At 53.0% G+C, this 23,819-nt stretch overlaps 3 protein-coding genes across 7 annotated transcripts in view; 1 reads left to right on the top strand and 2 right to left on the bottom strand.

The window, feature by feature from the left end:
* Positions 1–6,632: 6,632 nt before the first annotated feature.
* KCNE3 (potassium voltage-gated channel subfamily E regulatory subunit 3) lies at positions 6,633–9,305 on the bottom strand. The gene is made up of 2 exons (XM_021544037.2): positions 8,466–9,305; positions 6,633–7,489 (listed from the first exon to the last, which is right to left on the bottom strand). Exon 2 carries the CDS (start codon positions 7,475–7,477, stop codon positions 7,172–7,174), a length of 306 nt encoding a protein of 101 aa, XP_021399712.1. The 5' UTR covers positions 7,478–7,489; positions 8,466–9,305; the 3' UTR covers positions 6,633–7,171.
* A 141-nt stretch (positions 9,306–9,446) lies between these two features.
* Positions 9,447–12,712, bottom strand: LIPT2 (lipoyl(octanoyl) transferase 2). Its single transcript, XM_021544036.3, has 2 exons — positions 11,050–12,712; positions 9,447–10,115 (listed from the first exon to the last, which is right to left on the bottom strand). The coding sequence occupies exons 1-2, from the start codon at positions 11,543–11,545 to the stop codon at positions 9,883–9,885; spliced, it is 729 nt and encodes a 242-aa protein (XP_021399711.2). The 5' UTR covers positions 11,546–12,712; the 3' UTR covers positions 9,447–9,882.
* A 5,488-nt stretch (positions 12,713–18,200) lies between these two features.
* Positions 18,201–23,819, top strand: part of POLD3 (DNA polymerase delta 3, accessory subunit) — a 54,999-nt gene continuing 49,380 nt past the window's right edge. For all 5 annotated transcript variants that reach the window (XR_014952070.1, XM_085569529.1, XM_031505710.3 and 2 more), the window contains exons 1-4: positions 18,201–18,301; positions 19,302–19,357; positions 20,880–20,982; positions 22,700–22,739. Coding sequence is in view for 4 of the 5 variants with exons in the window: in XM_085569529.1 (XP_085425655.1) it covers positions 18,242–18,301; positions 19,302–19,357; positions 20,880–20,982; positions 22,700–22,739 (259 nt within the window). In the remaining variant the exon portion in view is untranslated. The remainder of the gene's footprint in view (positions 18,302–19,301; positions 19,358–20,879; positions 20,983–22,699; positions 22,740–23,819) is intronic.

Genomic DNA, 23,819 nt, shown 5'->3' on the forward strand with positions numbered 1-23,819 from the left:
ATAGGGCATGCGGAAGAAACTACAACTCCCGGCGGCCTCAGGGAGCGGGACGGGGCTCGGCTGCCGCAGGTTCGCGTCCCGCCTCGGCCGCGGTGCGGAAACAATGTCCCGTCTGTCCCCTGCTGCCACCGACGGATACTGCGCCACCGAGCCGAGCCACAGTCACACACCTCCCCGTCAGAGCCCCGCAGTACCCCCTGGGCTGCCCGCAGCACCGCGTGTTCCCTCCGAGAAGTTAACGGCGGGGGCGCTGCCCTGCGGGATGAGCCCCTTGCTTAGGAGCGTTTCCAGATGGCAATTCCAAAGGCATTGGAGGAGAATCGTAGCCCTCCCCTGGCTGCATCAGTTCTAATTGGATCGCCTGGCCCTGAGCAGCAGGCTCGGTGTGACCACATCTCACAGAGCATCCCAATCCCGTACAGCATCCCAATCCCGTACAGCATCCCAGTCCCGCAGAGCATTCCCAGCCCACGGCATGTCCTTGCAGAGGTTGCCATAGTGACAGCAGGCACTGCTAGAGGGATAGAATCATGGAATCACTGATGGTTTTGGTTGAAAAATATCTTAAAGCTTCTTTCTTTCCCACCTCCTGCCATAGGCAGGGACACCTTCACTGTCCCAGGCTGCTCCAAGCCCTATCCAGTCTGGCCTTGGACACTGCCAGGGATCCAGGGGCAGCCACAGCTGCTCTGGGCACCCTGTGCCAGGACCTGTCCACTCTCACAGCCAGGAATTCCTTCCCAATCTCCCATCCATCCATGCTCTCTGGCAGTGAGAAGCCATTCCCTGTGTCCTGTCCCTCCATGCCTTGTCCCCACTCCCTCTCCAGCTCTCCTGGAGCCCCTTTACGCCCTGCAAGGGCTCTGAGCTCTGCCTGGAGCCTTCTCCTCTCCAGGTGAGCACCCCCAGCTCTCCCAGCCTGGCTCCAGCCCTGGAGCAGCTCTGTGGCTCCAGCATCTCCTTGTCCCTCCTGTGCTGGGACCCCAGCGCTGGGGCAGCTCTGCAGGTGGGGATGGGAGGCTTTGGGAAGATGAACAGAGGCTGTGGGACTGCTACCCAGGAGGTGTTTGGGGCACCCACCAGGACAGCAAAGTGTAGGGAGGGAAATGATCCATCGGAAGATAGTTTGGCTCACACACAAACAGATCCTCTGGTCCAGAGGTCTGGCTGGGTGTGGGAAGATAAACCTTTTGATTGGTCTATTACAGTGAATTGCTGGCTGAAGCCAACATAAGATAAAGACAATAAGGTAGTAGGTCACCAGGAGGGAGGATGCTCCCAAGTCCTATCCCTGCTCTTGGCACAGAGAAGGACAAGAGCCTGAACACCAATAAAGCGAGGAAATGGGATGCAATCCTTCCTGCTTGTACATCTGGCAGCATCTGCAGCAGCACTGATGCCATCCTGAGCCCACAGGTCTGATAAGAACCAAGTCCCTGGCACCTTTCTCCAGAGCTCAGTGCTTTGCATGCTTTTGCTGATCTTATCTCCTCCTCATGTTTTGTCTTCAAGGGAGAAGACCAGAGCCCAGGATAACAGGAGCTCCAGCCCACAAGACCTTGGGTTTCCTCCAAAACTGGATGGAAGGTGGAAAATTATTCTCTCCGATGTCAGTGCTCCTCCATGATTACTCCCCTGAACAAAATAGTCTCATGCGGGATAGAAGTGATTTCCTTGCCAGGAATAACTGCAGCACAGAGGGTTTGATACTTCCCAGGATCTCACCAGTGCTCCCGACATTGGGAAGTGGTGATTAGTTCCCAAATGTGTCCCTGTGAGAAGGATGGGATCTCTAGCTTCGAGGCAGCCCGTGGCAGATGCTCCAAGCAGCTCCAGAGCAGGGCAATCACGGAAAAAGATTACGGTGATACAGCTTAGATCCACTGATGGAGATGCGAGATGACAACTAAATCCTGTTCATTTGAGGGTTAATAAGGCTCCAGAAGAATTTTTAAAGCTGATTATCTTGCTCCAGGAAAGTTCAGCCCAGTCCCATCTGCTGGCACGAGCGTGCGGGAGTCCAGCTCAGCGCTCCAGGGGATCCCACGCCCGCCAGCACAAACACCTCTTCTCATCTGTTGCTAGAAGCAGCATTTTCCAGTTCTCACGGTGGTGGAAAACAAGCCAGTCCATCGGCAATCAGCCTGTGGGGGAAGGAAAGCCGAGGTTTCTCTGTTTTCCCCCTCACGCCTCGTTCCGCCCCGCTGAGGCACCGCATGCCAAGGGAGCAGCAGTGACAGCCCAGGGACCGGCAGACCAGGCTGCCAGCCATGGATGGGAGCCAGGCTACCAGAAGAAGGGTTGCCAGGCTGCTGCCAGCCACCAGTTCATGTGCTAGGAGCTGCCAGGGCCAGTGGAGAGTGTGGCAGGGCTCAGCAGGAGGGAATGGCTTCTCCTGGGCTAAAGGGAGCAGAAGCGTCACACAGGGACATGGCACCATGCAGACATTGTCCTGCAGCCAGGGAAAGCCCTGTCAGGGGAAACCCAGGGGCACATCTGGGACTGGATCTATTCTAGTCCCTGCCCTGCCATGGCAGAGACACCTCCCACTTGCCCAGGCTGCTCCAAGCCCCATGCAGCCTACTCTTGGGTACTGCCAGGGATGGGGCAGCTTCTCTGGGCAAAGAATTTCCTCCTCATCCCTCATCTAGATCAATTCTCTGTCAGTTTGAGACAGACTTGTCCTGAACCCTTGTAAAAAGTCTCTCTGTCTTTTGTGTAGGTTCCTTTCAGGTGATGGAAGGCCACAATTGGGTCACCCTGGAGCTTCTCCAGTCTGGGCTAAACAATCTCAGCCTTTCCACACAGCAGAGAAGCTCCATCCCTCTGATCATCCTGGTGCCTTTTCTGGGCTCTCTCCAGCAGCTCCAGCTCCTCCTGCTGTGTCCCAGGGCTGGAGCAGCTTTGCAGGTGGGATCTCACCTGGGCACAGGACAGAGGGGCAGAATCCCCTCCCCAGCTGCCCACGCTGGGGGATCAGCCCACCAGAAGGACCAGAAGCATCCGTCCCATCCCATTAGCATCCTCAGGGATCTGGTTCCACAGCCCAAACCCTTGTGCACAACAAACGGGAGCAGCCCCATGATCTCCCAGCTACCAGAGGCCAGTGGGAGCAGTGTTTCCATGGTTATTTGCACCATTTATTCTGTTTATTCCACATCGTGGCCAAGCAGCCCAGAGCTCCCATGCCATTCCAGCTGCTTTTCCACTCCCGGTTTCTGCAGAGAGCTGGGGCCATGCAGGATGACCCCCGTGTGCTCCTGCAGCTGGTGATGGGTGAGCCTCTCAGCACTGGGCACGATTTTCGGTTTATAATTTTATTATTTATATCTCCTGAACACCCTGCTTGTTCTCCCAGGCCTCTCAGGCTCCCTGATAATGACACAGCACCTCCCAGCTTTCCCTTCCCTCCCAGAACTGCACATTGAAGGGAAGAGAGTGGAGTGCTGCAGACAGGCAGCGAGGACATCCCTGCCACCACAGGGCAGGGGCACAGGTGCCTTTTGGGGTTGGAATGACCAGTTTTAAGCAGATCTGGGGTGGCAGCAGAAGGGCTTTGTCCTGAAGGAGGGCAGGTGCTCTGCAGACAGAGCATGGACACAAAGCCCAGGCTGGCAGGTGGGAAGGACACAACAGGGAGTACTGGCATGAGGAAATGGCTTTTGAAATTCTGCAACTGCCCCTGGCTCGATGCTTCATGATGTCAGCTTTGGGAAGGCCTGATCCCACACCCTCTGGCACTGGCAGCACACTCCTTAGCTTCCTCAGAAACATAACACTCTAAGTATGCTCTAAAAGCAGTTTGTAACGTGCAGCTCAGAGCCACTAGAAAAACCTCTGCTCTGGTCCCAAAAAGGAAGGGCAGAAGCAGGTCCCTTCACCATTCCTGGATTCCCAAAATCAACCTTCCCCATCGTGACCCCTCTGTCCCTCATGCTGCACAGCAGCCCTGGTGATGTGAGCCTGGCTCAGCACTGCTGAGGGGAGAGCAGCTCTTCCCTGGCTGCTCCATCTGAACACAGCACTCCCACGGAGCTCTGCCAGCTCTCCTGGAGGAGCAGCTCCCCGGGAACACAGCTTCCCACTGCTCAGCCAGGCTGTGCCACCCATTCCAAACCAGCACAACCCGAGGCAACCTGCCCAGCATTCACTGCTCTCACCCTGGGCTGCTCTCATTTCACCTTGTGCCTTCATTATCAGAACGCCCAGCATCAAAGCAGCCCCGGGAAAGGTTCCTGTGATTCCCGCTGCACCAACAATCTAGCCACCAACGATCCGCTAAGCCAAGGTCAGCCCAAACTTCCTACATGTTTTCATATCCTTTTCCAAGCACCAGATGCCGTCTCACCCATGATCCGTTGCTGTGTGCCAGCAAAAAATGTCTTCAATAAACTGGCCTCCCAGGAGCCTTATGTTTTTTCCCAGCTGCATTGCTTAAAACCCAAATGTAGCCAGCTACAGTTTGCTGAGTTGGATTTAGGGATTCAGCCAGGACCGGCACACTCCCAGCTCTTCTCTCTGCATGCTGAGAGCATCTCCTTGCTGCTAACAAAAGCTCTGTGAGTGTTACCCAGGGAGCGTTAGCCCAGGGAGGTGAGGCCAGAACCCATTGGCTCCAAGGAAGAATCTCTGAGCTCTCGCATGAGCATATAAAGAGTTGAAAAATCCTTCCCCTGGCTCCAGAAGCAAACCCATTCCAGGGGACTCCCAAATCCATCCTTCTTTCATGTATCCCTGCTTCCATAGCCCTCGGAGCAGCCCAGCACTATCCACTGCTGAGGAGGTTTGTCAGGCTACCCCAGACCGTGGATCCCATGGGGACACCGGCCAGGCTGGAGCTGAGGGAGCCATGGGGACAAGGACAGCCAGAGGTCCCGCCAATACAAGTCCTTGCTCTTGCCCCAGGGGTGTCCTGGGCATGTGACACCAGGACCCTGAGGCAGCTGCCACAAGGTGGCACTGGCATCTTGTAACCCAGCCTGGTGGCATCCAGCCGGCCATTCCAGGGTGGGGGCACCTGGGGCGTCCCCCCTGCCCTGCCCTGCCCTGCCCTGCCCTGCTCCGCCGCAGGCTCTGCTCCAAATTTACCGGCAGGGCTGGGCGGACATTGGAGCTGCCAGTGGGTCGCAGGTCGGGTGGGTAACCATTGCTGCAGAAGCTGTGTCTTGCAGGACAGATTTTCACCCTCAGAATCTTCCAGATTAGGGATAAACAGCATTTCCCTCCCCTCCCCCCCCTCCCCCCAAATTTTTATGACATGCTATCCTTCAACAGGGCAACAGGGTTTTTCCCCTTGGGTCACAGCATCAGAAGAGATTTCAGAGTCACTGGATTCATCCCTCTCTCCCAAAAGTGGGAAAAGCAAGAATTCCACATCCCAGGGGGGATTTTGGGGGACCATGCTCATCATCCAGCCCCCATCCCATCGCCGGGTTCTCCCACATCCTGGCCCTGGCTGTTGCACGGCTCATCCCACAGGAGGGGCTAGTGTTGGAGGAGGACAAACCCAGGGGAGGAGGAGGAAAAGGATCAGCACAGCATGTCTCTGTCCCTGCCTGGCCCCATTCCCCTGGTTTATTTGCAGATAAAGGTTTGTTTTCCTTTCCCAAGGTTGCAGGTGCTGGATAAACAGAGCAAAGCCTCTGGAGCTACTTCCCGCTTGGGCCAGGTGCCGGAGGACACCTGCACCCCAGAAAGCCTTGACTGGCTCAGGAAATGCAGTGGGACCAACCCCAAAATGGGCTTCCCATTCCCCCCTGCTCCAGGCTTTGTTCCCAAGCCAAAGGCACGGCAAACCAGGAATCGGTCGCTAGGCTGCTGCTGTGCTGGTGCCTCCAGTGCCAAGGTTTCCAGCCCTACCCCAAACACACTCACATCCACTATTATTTTTTGGATTAGGGTTTGGCGTCAGTGTTTGGGCTCAGGATTGCAACTGTGTTTAACCTTGGAATGCAGGCGGAAAGGTCCCTATGGGCCAGCTAATCTAGCTGCAATTAAAGACATTCATTATGCCATTACCAACAGGTTAAGACGTGCGAGACACTGGCGCTGCCCCACAGCCTGTTTTGAAGGACAGGGTCATTTACTGTCCTGGACACTGGCCACTCCACAGGCCAGGTCCAAACCCGACCAGCTTAACAGCAGAGTCAAAGCCAAGGAGGCCAGCAGGACCCAAGAACATCCCTTCCCGTCCCCTGCTGCACCCTCACCCCATGGAAAACACATTTGGGACCTGCGGTACAAAAGGCCAAAGCTACAGCTGACAGCAGGAAGGAAGCAGGAAAGAGTCCAGCATCACCATCCGGAGCCTGAAGAGGTCTTGGGAGATGCTTGGAGCCACACGCCTCTGGCCGGGCTCGGGCCATGCTCACAGCGTGCCCACAGCTCCAGCAGTGCTGCCCGCACAGCAGCACGGACACATGGCCAGCTGGGAGTGCGGGGCTCGCTCCATCCTGGGGATTTGTCCCATCTGGAGGCTGTGATGCCACCCAAGGGCTGCCCTTGAACCCACCTTGGCAGCACACAGTCAGCAGGTTTAGCCCTTTCAGCATCCCCTGGACTCTGGCGTAGAGCCGTGCCTCATGGATTGCCCCAGACACCAGCTTTGCTCGGAGGAGAAGCAAACACAAGTCCCCTGAACCCACCACCTCCTTTAATTCCCTGCCAGAAAAGCAGGACCCAGCCCAGCTCAAACATTACAGGGTTTCAGCACCAGAAAAACTCCCTAAAACCACTGTCACAGCTGCTAGGAGCCCAGGGAGGTCAACACCAGCTGATCTGAGTAGGGAAATGGGGAAATATTCTCCTTGACGCCTCCTGCCAGCCCCCGCAGGCCACAGTGGGAAAGGAGCTGCCCCTGCCAGCCCCACGCCCATGGTGGAGCCGAGGTGGGTCTGCAGGACCAGGACCTGCTTACAGGTCACATTCTTCCAGGACATCTTCCAGGACATTGGAGCTGCCATTGGTGTGCACTGCTCACACCAGGACTGAGCTCCTCCATGGTGGGGGTTCCAGCAGCTCTGGGGGTTCTCAGCAGCTTCGGGGGATTCTCAGCAGCTCTACGGGGTTCCCAGCAGCTCTGGAGCCAGCAGCACTGCCACATCCCACAGCGAGCCAGATGTGCACAGCAAGGTGACCCCAAGCCACCCTGGGGACAAGGTATGGGCCAGGCTCAGATCATGGAGACCCTGTTCTTGATGTAGACGTGGTAGGGGTCACTGCGCTTGTCCACCTTGCGGGAGCGGGTGTAGCCCAGGATGAGGCTGCCCACGGTGGCGGCGAAGAGCGTCATGACGAACAGGATGTACATGTAGGCGTTGGCGTTGCGGCCGGTGTGGCCACCACGTGTGGCTCCTGCCGCGCCAGCCAGGGCCTCGCCAGAGCAGGGGATGGTCCCATGCAGCGTCTGGTTCAGGGCGTTCAGCACTGCCTGCAGGCTTTGGTGCCAAGACTCCAAAGTGCGGTTGTTCTCATCCATGTCCTCTGCAGGCTGCGGGGAAGGACAGGGGGCTCAGACGGGGCTGCCCTCACAGCAGAGGTGTTCCCAGCACTGACCCCAAACTGCCCCTTGAAGCACTTCCTCTGCCACAAAGCAGGGTGGCCAAACCCTTTGCATTCCCAGCAGCCCTCTCCCTAAATTTCAGTCCTTCCATGGAAGAGATAAATCTCCCAGGGCTCTGGGGCAGCTGCCTGGCCCTCTCTCCTCCCCACCACTGGGGACAATGTGAGGACACAGCTGTCCCCAGGGAGCAGGAGGGCTGGGTCCAAAGTCTGCTTTCCCCAGGGATGTGTGGGGATGGTGGGCACATACCCTGCCCCACTGCAGGGTGCAGAGCTGGCACAGCCCCCCACAGATCGATGTGAACCCATCTTGAGGGGTTGCTGCTCTAAACCTCCCCAGGGATTTCCCTTCCCTTTGGGTACCAGACCCACTCTGACCTTTGGCATGGTGCCCCTCTGCCAGCCCCCTGGGCTCCCTTGTGCACCTTCACAACTTCCTGGGGCCCCGGGACAGGCACATGGGACACAGTCTCCCACGTGTGCCATCCTTTGGGACATGCCAGTCCCCACTGTAGTCCCCCCAGGTATCCAGCCTGCCCCCAGCAGCTCCCCAGCACCCCTTGCCTGCTGCACCTGCAGCTCTACTTGTGCAGAGGCAGCTGATCCCAAATGGGTCACCCTCAACTTGGGGGGCACCTCCCAGGATGAGACCCCAGTTGCAAGGAGGAGGAAGAGGAGGAAGAAGGGGCTGAGCAGCCACGAGCCCACGGGGATGACGTCGGATCTTGCTACATTCCTGACTTAAGAGAAGTAGGCTGAATTTGGGAGGTTTGGGGCAAGGTCTGGGTTTATCCCAGGAGGGGACCCACAGATGGGGCACGCCTTGGGGGGACCCACCTTAGGGAGGGTGCAAGGACAGGGAGAGGAGCGGGCGACAGGGTGTGGGAAGAGGGGTTCGTACTCACCTCGTGTGTCCTCTCTGCTCGCGTTGCTGCCAGGCTGAGCCGGGACTGAGCATCGCTGCTGGTGGGGAGGGATGCCAGCCAGGCTGGGAACGCTGCCAGCCTCCTCCCCTTCCCGGGCAGAGCCACCTGCCACAGCCAGCCAGCCCCGTCACGGCCACCGGCCCACCCCCAGCCCCATGGGTGCTGCCAGGGCCCCTCGCCCCAGCCAGACACCGGGACTTTGTGGGGCGGCAGAGCGGGGCTCCCTCCACACTTCCCCAGCACACGCTGACGGTCACGCTTTCCTGTCCCTCCTCGTCCGGCACCGCAGTCCCCGAGCCCTCACCCTTGGCACAGAGCCTTCCTGGGCATGTTCTTCCTGCTCCCCGTTCCCTCCTGGAGCTCAGCCTGCTCTGTGAAATGGGATTTCCCCCTTTTTCAGCCCCACTGGGCACTAAGGGGGGCTCACAAGGAGCTGCCAGTGCTGTGCAGCAGCAGAGAAACCCCAAAGCTTGTGGGGCAGGGAGAAGGCCCAGAACAGCAGTGAGGGGCTCTGGGTGGGGGTCAGGTCTTACTCTGAGCAGGGTGTGGGTACTCCAGCCTCAGGCTGACTTCTCCCCCCTCAATAAACCCGTCCATTAAATCAGCTTATGATGCCGCAGCTGGGACAGCAATTTCAGAAGTGCTGACAGCAGCACCTCCTCCAGCACCACAGACCCCGTGGGAGCAGGTCTCCACTGCTCAGCTGGAATGTTGTGTGGTCCCACAGGATCCATGACAGCCGTGGCTTCTCTCCTTCCAACCCTTTTCCCTCCTTCTCCCCCTTTTCCACTGCATCCGCAGCACTCCAGTGGCCTTTCCACCAGTGTTTACAGCCATTTTCCACCCTCCCTGGCACCAGGATTTTGCCATGTGAGGATTTCCCTGGGCTCAGGGTGAGAAAAAGGCTGTCACTGATAAAGTCTTGGGGTAAATAAATGAGAAAAGGATTGGCAGCCAAAATTCACAGCAACTGTCTTTATATATAAAATCTGCCTCTTCTTACCCGTCAGCAAGGGAAGGATGCTCAAGCCACACAAATTCATGTGAATTCATGAGAATTCATGTGAATTCATGAGCATTCACACAAATCTTTAATTGTTGTGAGGCAAAAAGCAGAAAAAAACCCCACAAAAGCACCTGTTTGAGTACTTCCCCAGAAAGTGGTACCCATGGAAGTTTCAGCCAAGGGATGGAGACTCACAGGGCTGGAGAGAACAGCCCCAGGGGAGGTTTGGATCATCGAGCAGCAGCCTGAAACCCTGTGCCAAAGTCCAATCACAGTCTACAGGCAAAGGCACAAGAACTCATCTCACAACAGAGACCCCGGCGCTGCCCTGATGCCCACTGGCTGCACCATGGCTTTGCCAAAACACCCGGCCAAGGCATCACAACAATTCTAATCCCCGGGGTCTTCTGAAGAGACCAAAGTGCAGTCAAACACCTCCTGGAAGGAGTCGAGGAAGGGCTCGATGACGTTGCCGACGGCGACATGCTGCCCCAGCTCGTGGCTCAGCGAAGTGACGCCCTTGCCCTCCAGCCCGCAGGGGACGATGTGCTCAAACCAGGAGAGGTCGGTGCAGCAGTTCAGCGCCAGCCCATGCGAGGTGATGTGGTTCCCGCAGTGCACACCTGCATGGCCAAGAGCACCCACCCATCAGCCCCATCACCAGGGATGCCCTGGTGGGACAGACTGAGTGACCACGCTGTCCAGATCACTATAAACATCCTCCCCCTACCACGCTGTGCTCCTCGGTTCTGCCAGGGAAAACGCACAGACAGGCTCCCCAAATATGGGGCAGATGGAGCGCAGCATGTCCAGACCCTCCACCCCAGCCCTGCATCCCCCAGCACCTCCCACCGCTGGAGTTTCCAATGGGCTCGGATATGGGGAGACCTGCAGGATCCAAAATCCAGGCTGCAGGGTCCCAGGAAGGGGTACAGGATGTGGAGGGGTGCAAGGGAAGGGGGCAAGGCTGGGGACTGGCCTGCAGGCAGCCAGCCAGCCCTGGGAGCGACATGTGCAAAGTGTCGGGGTCTGGGTGGGCTGCAGGGGCTCCGAATTTTGCTGCCCCCTCCTCCTGGAGGCCAATCCCACCCCTGTGCACACCCACCCTCTCAGGTGCCTACAGGTCCAGGGCAGTTTCCTGCAGTGCTCTGCCCCGGTGCCCAGGCAGTGCCAGGATGGGTTGGGCTGGAAGATGTTCCATGGGCAGGCACACCTCCCACCGTCCCAGGATGCTCCAAGCACTAATGTCCAATTTGGCATTGGGCACTTCCAGGGATCCAGGGGCAGCCACAGCTGCTCTGGGCAACCTGTGCCAGGGCCTTAGCACCTTTACAGGGAAGAATTGCTTCCCAACATCCCATCTAACCCTGCCCTCTGGCAGTGGGAAGCCGTTCCCCCTTGTCCCCAGCCCCTCTCCAGCTCTCTTGGAGCCCCCTTAGGGCCCTGGAAAGGGCTCTGAGCTCTCCCTGGAGCCTTCCGTTCCGCACGTGGAACACCGCCGGCTCTTCAGTGCGGCTCCACGGACACACCCGCGCTCCCGGCGCCGTCTCCGCTCACCGATGGCGCAGAGCTTGCTGTCGCCCATCCAGACCCCGGTGAAGGGCGGCGGGAGGGCGCGGACTGCGCCCAGCCCGAGGCGGCGGCAGAGCCGCAGCACCAGAGCCTCCAGCCCGGCCACGTAGGCACGGAGCGGGAGGCGGCGGCGGCGCAGGTCGAGCACGGGGAAGGCGAGCAGCTGCCCCGGGCCGTGGAAGGTGATGTGGCCGCCGCGCCGCGCCGCCACCAGCGCCGCGCCCCGCGCCCGCAGCGCCGCGGCCGCCGCCGCGCCCGGCGCGCCCCGCAGCCCCCAGGTATACACGGGCTGCGCCGGCTCGCTCAGCACCACGCTCTCCGCCGGCAGCGCCTCCGCGCCGCCCCGGCCCGCCGCCGACCCCGGCAGCGCCGCCGGGCCCCGCGCCGCCCGCGCCGCCGCCACGCAGCGCTCCTGCACCCGCAGCGCCTCCGCGTACGGCACCGCGCCCAGCCGCAGCACCCGCACCGCCCGCCGCGACATGGCGGGGACACAGCGGGGACACGGCCGGGACACCGCCGGGGCCGACGGGCGGGGCGAGCGCACAACAGCGAACCGGGCCGCGCCGGGGCGCCAGCCAGGGGACGGGGACGGGGACAGGGGCACGGGCTGGGCCACGGAGACGGACAACGGATACGGGGACACGGAAAAGCAACGGGGACGGGAACGGAAGAAGGAGGCGGGGTAGGAGCGAGAGGCGGGGATGGAACGGGAGGCGAAGATAGGGACAGCAGAGTCATGTGGACAGAGTCATGTGGACGGGCTCCATGCGGGATGGGGACCGGAGCCTGGCCGCCGGGAGACAGTGTTGGGGACAGGGGCAGGGAGGGGACAGAAGTGGATGGGGGACGTGGATGGCGGACGTGGGTAGGGCACGGCGACAGGGTGGAGAACAGGACTGCAGGGGCGGAGGATGGGGGACGGGGCACAGACATGGTGAATGGGGACATGGAGGACAGGGCGGAGGAAACAGCAGGACAGAGGATGGGCGTTAGGGAGGGGAGCAGGGCCTATGGACATGGGACATGGCCCTAAGGAGGGGGCCGGGAATATGGCCTGCGGTGGGGGATTGGAGACAGGGTTTAGGAGGTTGGGGATGGGGGCTAGTGCCTAGGAACAAGGCTGAGAGATGGGGGACAGGGAATAAGGCATAGGGAGGAGGAGGTCACGGGCCTGCAGGTGGCTGATAGGGCCGGGGCTGCAGGAGGGGCACAGGGATGTTATAAATGAAAAATTGTCCAGCCAAATTAAAATGAAAAAATAAAATATTTCTTTTGCAATCAGATTCTATCTAGCCAGCCACAAGGAAAGAACAGTGCCGAGCCCGGGGTCAGCACTGGGTGTGCAACAAAGAAGTCAGCCTCAGCAGAGGTTTTCCTCTATACCCACACAGCACCAATCTGGTACAAATGGTTTTTTATAGGGAAAATTCTGCCTGAGGCCAAGATTTTGGCAATCAGTCCTTTCTTCTATTAGGAGTCCCATAGTTTGATGAGATTTCTTTTCTTGGTGAGGAGGTAGAACAATTTGATGTCTGGAGTTGGTGAATCCCTTGAGGAAAATTATGGGAACCCTGCATTCACATGTACCTGTATGGAGGATTTCCATTATATCGTCTCAGGTCACCTGGACGTCCCATATTGCTTCAGATATGGCCCATCTCCTGATGAGCCACATCCTTTTACTTGTAAATCAGGTTTCAACATAAACCAGGTTTCGCCTGTGAGGGTAGGGGGGACTCCTAATACAAACGTGTATACTCCAACAAATATTCAATATCACATATACCATACTAGAAATGGTGTGAATTATATCTACTACACATAACAGGGAGGAGAGACAGGGCAGCCCCTTTCACTACAGGGTGTGGGACATGGGGCACTAGGGTGGGGAACAGGAAGGGGGCAAGGGCAGGGAACGTGTACAGGACATCCTGTGCTGCTGGGCAATCACAGGCCTGCTCAAAGTGGGCTAAAATCAGGATTCTGGGGTAAAATTAGGACAGTTGTGGATGCTCCAATCTTGGAGGTGTTCCAGGTCAGGTTGGATAAGGCCTTGAGCAACCTGATGTACTGGAGGGTGTCCCTGCCCATGGCAGGGGGTGGAACAGGATGAGCTTTAAACTCCCTTCCAACCACTTCTCTTTGTATGATTCTGTGCTAGCACCTCAAGGTTGTGCCCTGTAAATAAAGTTCTTGTATTGCTGAGGTGCTGGTGAGAGTTGCAGTTCTTCACCCTGGGACAGTGAAAGAGGAAGTGTTCCTACCTCAGCTTCTTATTCCCAATGTAAAAAATAGACAAATTGAACCACTAATGAGTCAACCATTAAAGCCTGAGCAAACTGTTCCCAGCCTGCAGCCCTTGCAGCTTATCGACCGGGTTAGTTGTGTGAAAGTATGTCCTGGTTTTATGGAGCAGTCACTGTGTTACTGAGCTCTTGCTTTTATCACAAACACACCTCGGTAGTCATTTGCCCTTTGTCACCACAGGTGCCACAGGTAACTCAGACGTCGGCTGACAAGGTCGACTTCTGTGTTATTGCAAGTAAGGACAGGTGCTTCCCTTTGTTAGGCTGTTTTCTCAATGAAGGAGAAAAAATGGGGGGAAGAAAATCACCATAAACCTCACCAGGAACTGAACAGCACCCAGCCTGAAGATCCCACTTGGAGTGAGATCATCTCCTGGAGAGCAGCTCTAGGTCTCTGCCTTGGCAGGAGAGACTCATATTTTGCACCAACAGTGTGTGTGCAGCAAGTTATTTTCTTGTTTTTATGGTTAAGCCCCCAGTTCTCTCCTGGAGATCAAAGCCCAGGGCTCTTCCTGTCTGGCTGGCAGGACATGGAGCCATGTGTCACAGGACTGGGACCCTCGTCAGCACCACGCCACTGGCGTGCATCGTTGCTGCCCAATTTACTGTCCACATCCTGCTTTTCAGCCAGGCGGAAATGGGATGGAAGGGGCTGCGGATGGCTCACCTTTTATTCTTCTGCCAGGGCTGGGGCGTTTCTACAGCACACTGGGGGTTTTGTTGTGTCCATGATTTGCTGTCCCGTTGTACCTTCTCCTCTGGGTGCCGTAAACACAAGCAGAGCCTGTGCAGTCCTCACCAATTCATTGAAGGACAGAGTCTGATTTTTTTCTGGCAGGAGAGCCTCCCTCTGAGCTTTAGGGCCAATGCAAGTCGGGGCTTAATAGCAGGAAGCTGAGGGGAGGGCAGAGGTGGTGGCTGTGAAACAGGTGCCTGGCAAGAGGGGCTGTCACAGCTCATGGAGAGCTACAGGCAGAGGCAAAAGGCAACATCTTGACTTACTCAGGCTCTACAAGCACCAGCCACCTTACTAGGAAGGACAAACATTTCATTCTGGAATGCACCTGTTATAAATGAATCAGTCAATTTAATAATTAAAGGAATTTATTAAATCAAATAGAAGTAAAATTGGGAAAGCCAGAAGCAAATCAGCGCCGAGCCAGGCATTCGGTGCTGGGTGAACTGGGTCCGGACTAATGCAGCACCATACCCTGGCAGTTCACGGGGTACTGATTTCACATGGTCTTTTTTATACTGTTTCTAGAGTTAACAGGATTCTGGGGTGGTTCTCCTGTTTCCTTTTGTCCTTTTTCACATATTCATGCATGTTCTTTTTTTGTGGTGCTTCTAAGCAGAGGCTTTCCTAGAATACTCTCATTGCTGAAATCCTCTTAGACAGTAATCCCCCCGAATATCTTGTTCTGGCAACGAATATTCATCTTAGCATTCAAGGCATATCTTCTAGAATAATCCTTCAGAATAACCATCTTTTGAGACAGGAATTCATCCTGTGTATATTGCTCTTTCCCATCACGTGGTTCCATTTAAAAGGATACTGTATTTTTTAGTCCTGAGCACAAATCTATTCTAAATCATATATTACACACCTTTCCCTGGGAAGGCTGGGGGGGAAGGGCTGGGGCTGAGATCCCCGGTTTGTTTGGGCAGGATCTGGGGGGCTGTGTCCCACAGGCAGGGCTGCTCTGCCCCCAGCCTGTTCCCTTCATTGACTCAAAGCAGCACGTTCCCAAGGCTGTGCCAAAGGGGAAGGAAAGCAGGGAAACACACCACAGGCTGTGCCCCAGGGGTGCAGTAAGGAAGTACTTAAGGAAGCTCCTTGATGGCCTGGGCAGACGGGTCAGAGCCGGTGTTTCTGTGCTGATTGCACTTCTCTGGGCAGTCGTCATTTTTTGGCTCATCTTGGAGCAAACACGGCAGGCCTTACGCTCCTCTGAGCTTCCCAGGAGCTGGCACTCCCACTTGGGAAGCTCAGATGTGTTGTTTGTCCTTCATCAACACTGTTGAAAGGTGCCCAGTAGCTGGCCAGAGCCCCTCCCAGGGGTCACCCTGCCATCTGCGAAGACAGCACCACTCCAACCAGCCAAAATCACCGCTGATAGGTCACACACCCATCACAGCACTGCTTGTGGCAAAGATGCTCCTGAAGGGCTCAGGGGAGGGATGGCAGTTCTTGGGGAACACCAGAGAAATGTCGAGGTGAGACCCCACCTGCAGAGCTGCCCCACCCCTGGGGACACAGCAGCAGAACATGGAGCTGCTGGAGAGAGCCCAGAGGAGGCCATGGGGATGCTCTGAGGGCTGGAGCCAGGCTGGGAGAGCTGGGGGTGCTCACCTGGAGAGGAGAAGGCTCCAGGGAGAGCTCAGAGCCCTTGCAGGGCCTGGAGGGCTCCAAGGGACTCAAAATTCTTGGTATAAATCACTGTAGAGCCCAGTCTCAAACTGTGCCTAATTACAAATCCCAGGGCACTTCCACACAGCCTGACAAGGTGAGGACAGAGGTTGCTCAGAGGCTCCTCTGCAGCTCCGTCACCGAGGAGCCAGCCCTGCTTGTCGGTGCGTCCTTCAGAAACTTGGCTCTTTTGGAGCCTTTTTTGTGCCTTGTTGACTCTGCCTTTCACACCTCAGAGGAGCTGGCACTGAAGCTTCAGAGCTGGCACAACTGAGGAAGAAAGACAATGAAGCAAACCTACATTAAGAGATCTCAAAATATTTCACCACGGAGATCAGGAGCAGCCTGGTCTAGTGGAAGGTGTCCATGCCCATGGCTGAGGAGTGGAACAGGATGGTCGTTTGGGCCCATTCCAATCCCCTTCTGTGATTCTAATAACTTGTTATGTCCAGTCCGAACCTTTCATTTCAATCTGTGCCCACATAGCTCCCTCAGAGTAGAAAGCAGGTCTGAGTGAGTGCAGATGCAGATCCCACATCATTTTAATAGAGAGGAAAGAAATCCTCAGCTGAAGAATTCTTACCTCTCACACTCATTCATACCCTTAAGCCAGCCTGCAGGGCCAGCACACATTGTGTCCTGAGAGTGAAAAGTGCTATTTTACACTCATCAGACACTAAGCCCAGGTCATGAAATCAGCTCAAAGCAGGAAACTTAAGGTAGAAAAAACAAAGGACGAAAAGAGACTTAAAAACAATGAAAAGATGAGTAACATGCTTAGAGCTGCACACTCCTTCCGTAAACCAGGCAGAAACGTCAAGCCAGGAATGTCACAGCACAAGAATAACTACAGCGAAATTAAGAAAAAGAGACAACAGGAGTGTGAGAAAAGGTGCCTGGCACACAGGAGGAAGAGGATGTGGATTGTTTTGTTATCAGCAAAACAAACCTGATGCCAGCTAAGTAATGAATGCCATTGTGAGCCTTGAGAAACACTCCAGCACAGGGATACTCTGAGTTTATTTTAACACTTATTAAACATGTCTGATTTCCTTCCCTCACCATTGCCAGGTAAAAAGCTGTTGTGCTCAAGTCAGGATCTGCATCTGCTTACAGTTCTCATGAAATGAGTGACTTTGGCCAGGGCCAGGGACACTCCTGTCCAGCATGGCTACCCTGGAGTGGCATCACCACTGCACTCCCCAGCCAGGGGTTCTTCCCTGGGGCTCTGTGCCTGTCTGGAGCAAGCCCCAGATATTTGCTGATAATTGGGTATTTTTCAGCGTGCTCAGCTTCTTCTGGCACCTCCTTTCAGAGGTGCTGGTGCAGGCAGAGCAGGGAGGATGAAGGGGAGTGGGAGCACCTCTGCTCCTAAGGAACAAGGGACAGGACAAGGGGAAACGGCCTCAAGCTGTGCCAGAGGAGGTTTGGGTTGGATATTAGGGGAAATTCCTTCACGGAAAGGGCTGTCCAGGTGAATCCCCATCCCTGGATGTGGCACTTGAGGACATGGGTTAGTGGTGGCCCTGGCAGCGCTGGGGGAAGGATTCCACTCGAAGATCCTGGAGGGCTTTGGGGTTCTTCCCGTGTGGTTCTGGGGTTCCTCCCGTGTGGTTCTGGGGCTCCTGCGCCACCTCCAGCGACAATTCCCGGCGGCCCAAGCCCAGGGCGCTGTCCCACGGCGTGTCCCTCAGTGCTGCGGGCAGGCGCGGTGTCCAGCTGGCACCTGCCGTCCCGGACAGGGAACTGCACGGGCAGGGACGGTCCGGGAGCTGCCCTGCCATGCCGGACACGGGGCATGCACCCGCACGCACGGGAGCTGTCCCTGCTGTCCCGAGCTCTGCAGAGCCGCTGACCCCTCTCGTGGCTGGGGCAGGGCTGCTTTGGAATTCTGCCTGTTACAGCTTGGTTTTCCCCCAATCCACTAAGAAGCGTTATTATTTTATTTTATTTTATTTTATTTTATTTTATTTTATTTTATTTATCTTTTATTATTTTATTTTATTTTATTAGTTTGTATTGTATTGTATTTTGTAATTTTATTTTTATTATTTTTATTATTTTATTTTATATAAAATATTATATATTTTTATATATAAAAAGGCAGAGGGGGGGAAAGGAGGAAGGGGTGGAAGGAGAAGGAAGCGGGACAGGGAAGGAAAGGCGGAGAGGTGACGGGCCGGCAGGGCAGGTATCCAGGTGGGAGCCAGGTACCCTCCAGCCAACAAGAGGGAGCTGAGGAGCGCCACGGCCACTCCTTGTTCCCGTGGGGGGAGCGTGCGGCGGAGCGCTCCTGACCGAGGCGAGTCGCGGGCCCGCCCGGCCCGGCGGAGCGCTCCTGAGAGAACCGTGTCCGCGCGCGGCCGCCGTCGGCGGCGGGGCCGTTGCCATAGCGGCGGCAGCGCGCGCGCGGCGGCGCTGAGGCGGGAAGCGGGGGCTGGACAGCGGGCCCGGCGCGGCCATGGCGGACGAGCTGTACCTGGAGAATATCGACGAGTTCGTCACCGACCACAACCGCGTCGTGAGTGCCGCCTGCTCCCCTCTTCCTTCCCTGTCCCGCTTCCTCCTCCTTCCACTCCTTCCTTCTTCCCCCCGCCTTCCGCCGCCCCTTTCCTTTCCTTTCCTTTCCTTTCCTTTCCTTTCCTTTCCTTTCCTTTCCTTTCCTTTCCTTTCCTTTCCTTTCCTTTCCTTTCCTTTCCTTTCCTTCCCTTTCCCTTTCCCTTCTTTCCTTCCCCATTCCTTCTCCCCTCCTTCATCTCCCTTTTCTTCCTCCTTCTCCCCTCTTTACATTCTCTCTTCCCTTCTTTCTCCCCCTTCCTCCTTTTCCCATCTTTCTCCTTTTCCCTTCCTTCTCCGTCTTCTTCCTCCCTCCTCCCCACTCTTCCTTCTCTCCCTCTGTTTTCCCTTCTCTCTTCCCCTCCTTCCCTAACTATTTTGAAGGCAGTTCAGAAAGCTGATGGTTTCCCACGTGGATCTGTTCCTTTCCAAGTTTATTTCAAAAATTTATTTGGAAAGAAAAAGAAACGAGATAAAATAAAATAAAAAAATAAAATAAAATAAAATAGGTTTTGCTTAGAAAATGGTGCAGCAAAGAACAAGAGCAGCCTGTGGCTTTGTAGCTCATTCCAGGAACAATGCAGACAAACGAGAATTTAATTGTGTTTTCAGCCCAGAGCCTGGGGCGTTGTTTAAAAGGGCAGAGCAGGAGGAGGAGCAGGTGTCGGAGATGTACTTGGTCAAAATGACACGGCAGGACAGGGATTGCAGCACTGAGATTTTGCAGCTGGAGATGTCCAGCCGCGTCCCAGGGCCAGACGACACACATTTGGGAAAGCTCTCAGGAATTCAGGGTGCTCAGTGAGGCACAGGGTGCTCTCACTTCTGCCGTGGGTTTCTTGCAAGGGAGCGAGGTGTCCAAGGAATTCCATGGACCAACAAGCCAAAGAGGGGAGATTGATCAAACTGAGAGGCCAAGGTTTTGCTATTGAAGTGTTTTTTTTGGGGTTTTTCCCCTTTTCCAGGTGACGTACAAATGGCTGAGCTACACCCTGGGCGTCCACGTCAACCAGGCTAAACAGTAGGTTTCCCTGCATCCCCCAGAGCCCCAAACAATAAACTGATTCACATGCATGAAATACTCTGTCAGTCTCCAAATCTGCCTGAATTGGAAGGTTATTATTTACTGCATTCGTTCAGTATGATGGAATATTTAAAGTTGCACGAGTACTGTCACATTTATAGTCCAAGCTTAACAGTTTTCCCCCCATTTATTTTGGAAATAACAAATCTCTTGACTCACTAGAACTGGCCAGGGGATTGGCAACCTGTACTGTTATATTTAATGTATTTGAAGCAAACAGCTGACTTCTGACATAGGAACAAGTAATTACTTTTTCACTTTGTCTTAGCAGCTTGTGTATGTTTAAAATAAGATTACAGTATCACTGGATGGTTTGGGTTGGGAAGGATTTCCTGTCAGTTCCATGTCAATTCCTGTTTCCATTGTGGTGTGAGCCCATTAAAATGATTCCTCTGGAAATGCTTGCCAACCCTGCCTGTCTTCCCAGGCACAGCCAGCTGTGGTAGTCCATGTGCCTGCCTGTCTTCCAGCCTTGCTGAGTGGGCAGTGAGGCACCAAAACCTCCCAGGGGTGTCAGGAATGCCCTTCTGGGGGACAGGCTTTGGAGCAGGCTGCCCAGGGGCTGTGAGACCCACTATTAGATACTATTAAATGTATTTTCATACTAAAAAAGATATTATTATATATGTTATGTATTTAAAATATATATTATGTGGAATATATATTATATATCATATTCTATATTATATATGTAATATATTTATTGTATATATTATATACATTATTATATATTATATGTATTATATACTATTAAATGTACTTTCATAGTAAAAAAGACATTTTATGTATAATTATATATAATATACTGAAATATATAATATTATACATTATACATATGTGATATAGATATTACATATACAATATATATTATATATTATATGTATTATTATGTATTATATGTATTATTTTGCATATTATATATAAATATATAATTTATTATATGTTATACAATGTATGTAATACATTACATATATGTATGTAATATACATACTACATATATTTAGTGTATGTAATATATATATTATATTTATTATATGTATTACATACTATTAAATGTATTTTTATACTAAAATACATTGTTATATTTATTATTAGATATAAATGTATAATGTCTTGTTATACATTATATAATACATTATATTTCATATAATATAGTATTATATGGTATTATATAATACCATATAATATTATATTTATTAATTATATTTATTATTATGTGTTATTAAATGTATTATATACTATTAAATGTATTTGCCCTTTGGTTTCTGTAGTTGTTGGACTGGACTCTGCAGTGGCAGAGGCACAAGGGTCTCAGAAAAGGAAGCCTGAGGGAATGAAATGAATCCTGAGGAGAGCAATGTGCCTGCGTGGCCAGAGTCCATGCCAGGCTGGCTCTGCTCGGGGTGTGCAGTGTGGGCTCTCTCCTCTCTGCTGGCTCACTCTGGTTTCTTTTGTGCAGAATGCTCTATGATTACGTAGAGAGGAAACGCAAGGAGAACTCGGGAGCTCAGCTTCACGTCACCTACCTGGTGGCAGGAAACCTCCTCCAGAATGGACACTTTGTGAGTGGTGCCCTTCTCACAGGAGTCTGTCAGCCTTGGTTGTGTTGTCTCTTCTGCCTCGTTCTGTGCTCCTGGGATGAAAAGCTGCCCTGGCTCTCTCTGCAACAGGAGCTGCAGTGTGCCAGGGCTTCTGGACAGGGACAGAAGAAGGCTCAGTGTCTGCCCCAGTGGGCAGGAAAGACCAGTTGGCCATGGTTTGGGAGCACAGTGCTGAGTAACACTGCAGGGTTCTTCACCAGCACACTCAGATCCCGTCACCACTCACCTCAATCCTCTCACTGCTGGTGGGCAGCAAAGATCACAAAACCTTGTGGAGGAGCCCTTGTGAGATCACCTTATCCACCTCCCAGGCTCTGCTGTGGTGTGGAAGTGTCTGAGGGCTGCTTGGAGGGACAGCTCACATAGCATGGAATAATAACAAACAGGATAGCACACCTACAGCTGAAGTTGTCTTGTCAATTAAACCAGCTTTCTAATCCTGGTGAACAAAACATGAATTTATTAACAGCATTTTACATTTAAAGTGCTTCAGCTTATTAAGTAAAATGCTGCTTAATGCATTTAGCTTGTCAGAGTTTCAGGAATGTCACCTATAACTTCAGGCAGATAGCCCAGAAGTTTTTAATAGAGGATGAGAAAATTCAGTGTCTGCTCCCCTTTGCCCACAGCCCTGCACTGCTGCCTGCTGGCAGTAGGTGTAGCCGGAATGCTGCAGATGCAGCTGCAGCACTCCTGCAGGGAGAGCCCTGAAATCCCACTCAAGTGCTCTTCCTTAACACTGCACACTCTTTCCTTGCTGCTTTCTGCACTCAGGAGCCCAGACTGCCAATCTTTGGTTATCCTCTTACCTGTCTGTGTCTTCTTGCCACTTGCTCTTTTGCTGCCTAATTAAAACAACTTTTTAATCCTGGTGAGATGTAAATAAATTAATTTACAGTATTTTGTATTTAAAGTGCTTCAGCATATTAAGTAAATGACTTACTGCTTAATTAATTTCTTTTTCTTCATTGCTGCTTGTCAGTTTTTCAGGAATGTCATCTAAAACTTCAAGCAGATAGCCCAGAGGTTTTTAAAAGAAAATGGGAAAATTCAGTGTCTGTCCACAAATTTAAGAGCCAAACACTAAATGCCTTTTACATCCCACCAAGTGTTTTTAAATACACAGATATGTATTACAATATGATCCAGTCTTCTTTTAGGAATAGTAAATCTCAGGGTGTCCTGGCTTTTATTGGTAGATTGGAGAAAAACACCAGCAAACCTTTTTTCTGTTCTTCTAAATAATAAACTAGTTCACATGTACGGAATATTATCTTTTAATCTCCAAATCTGCCTGAAATGGAAGGTGATTATTTGTTGCATTAATTCTGTATAATGGATGTATTTAACTAAAGCTGCACAGGCACTGTCATGTTTATAGCCTGAATTCAACAGGATTTTCCCTGGTTTCAGACAGAATTCATACAGAATTTGTGGTGGGATTTTCAGTGTCTCTCTGGATCTTTGCAATATTAACCACATATTAAATGTCCTGGAGCAGGTATAGACCTTGAAGACTGGCCAGAGAGCACATTTCAGAGCTTGAAAAACTTAGGAGTGTTTAAAGACATTGTCAGTGTTCTATGCTACAATAATCATTAGGCTTTCTTATTTAATAACTGAAAATAGCAGTCTTGCTTACAACCTCAGGTTTTAAGATTGTATTTCTTTTTTCCAGTGTCACAAGGTCGCAGTAGTGAGGGAGGATAAACTTGAAGGTAAGCAGGATGGGAAAGTCGTGTGGCTTTAACTTTTTTCTTTGAAAGAACAGCAAAATGATCAAAGCTCAGAACTTGCCATCTGTACATAAATGCCCAGCCAGGCTCTCAGGGTCAGGTGTGTACTTTTTGTACCAGCTGTTTCTCAGAATTTGGAGTATCTGAGCCAGCAGCTGAACACCTTCAGGCTTGTGATTTGAGTCTGATTTTTTCCTTTTGAGCCTTCAGGCCCCCAAGAATGCTGAAACTGGTAATTCTGGTCATTGGGTCAATGCAATTGCAGTCTTTGCTCTGAGTCCTGTGGGTGTTAAAACAGATGTTCTCATAGAACATTTACCTCATTTTTGTGAGTGAAAGGTGAAAAAAACCCATTGCAACACTGCTCCCTACACTGTCTGTTGTCTCACCATCTTTCGGGTCCTGCTGATGAAATCTTACCCACAGAACTGAAATGCAGCTTCAGGCTCTTCATCACTTTCAAATAACGTCTTTGGCACTTGAGAGCACACTGTGGTATTTGTGACCTTAAGAATCTGAGCTAATGACCTCACTTTGTTTGAAGGACTTGCGTTGTTGGAAGTCTGAAGTGGATTTCTAGCTCAGGCTGTTTTCCTCGGAGTAGGAGATTGTCAGGCAGTGCAACTACTCTGTGTCATGTTTGTTGAGTTATGTGTGCTGTGTAACACTGTTTTGCTGTGGAGGAAAGGGTTGCTCATGGTTTTTGTATTGGAAGGCAGGCCAAAGCTATGACTTATATTTGAAAGAGGTTGAGATTTTTGATGGGAGTAGGGCTGCATAGCCTAGGACTGGCCCCAAGAAATGATTACTGTGTGTATTTTTACAGTGCCTAGAAGCTCGGCCTCAGACCAGGACTCTGTGAAAAGAGCAATATAAGCAATGAACAAAGAATTCCTGAAAGCGAGCCCTTGTCTCAAGGGGGTTGCAGTCTAAGTAGCATAAAAGAGAGAAAGTTTTAATTCCAGCAGACTGGTGGGGGTGATACTGTGGTGCTGGACACAGCCCCAGCAGCAGAGAGCAGTTCCAGCAGGGCAGAGCAGTGACCAGCTACCTTCTGCCTCA

The sequence above is a fragment of the Lonchura striata genome, chromosome 1 (genome assembly GCF_050655825.1).
Source record: "Lonchura striata isolate lonStrDom1 chromosome 1, ASM5065582v1, whole genome shotgun sequence".
NCBI lineage: Eukaryota > Metazoa > Chordata > Aves > Passeriformes > Estrildidae > Lonchura > Lonchura striata.

Excerpts from the sequence above, each read along its gene's own strand:
- KCNE3 (XM_021544037.2), bottom strand. The coding sequence starts at position 7,477 with ATGGATGAGAACAACCGCACTTTGGAGTCTTGGCACCAAAGCCTGCAG.
- LIPT2 (XM_021544036.3), bottom strand. The coding sequence starts at position 11,545 with ATGTCGCGGCGGGCGGTGCGGGTGCTGCGGCTGGGCGCGGTGCCGTAC. Across the intron at positions 10,116-11,049 it reads CAGCAAGCTCTGCGCCATCG|GTGTGCACTGCGGGAACCAC; the intron begins GTGAGCGGAGAC and ends TTGGCCATGCAG.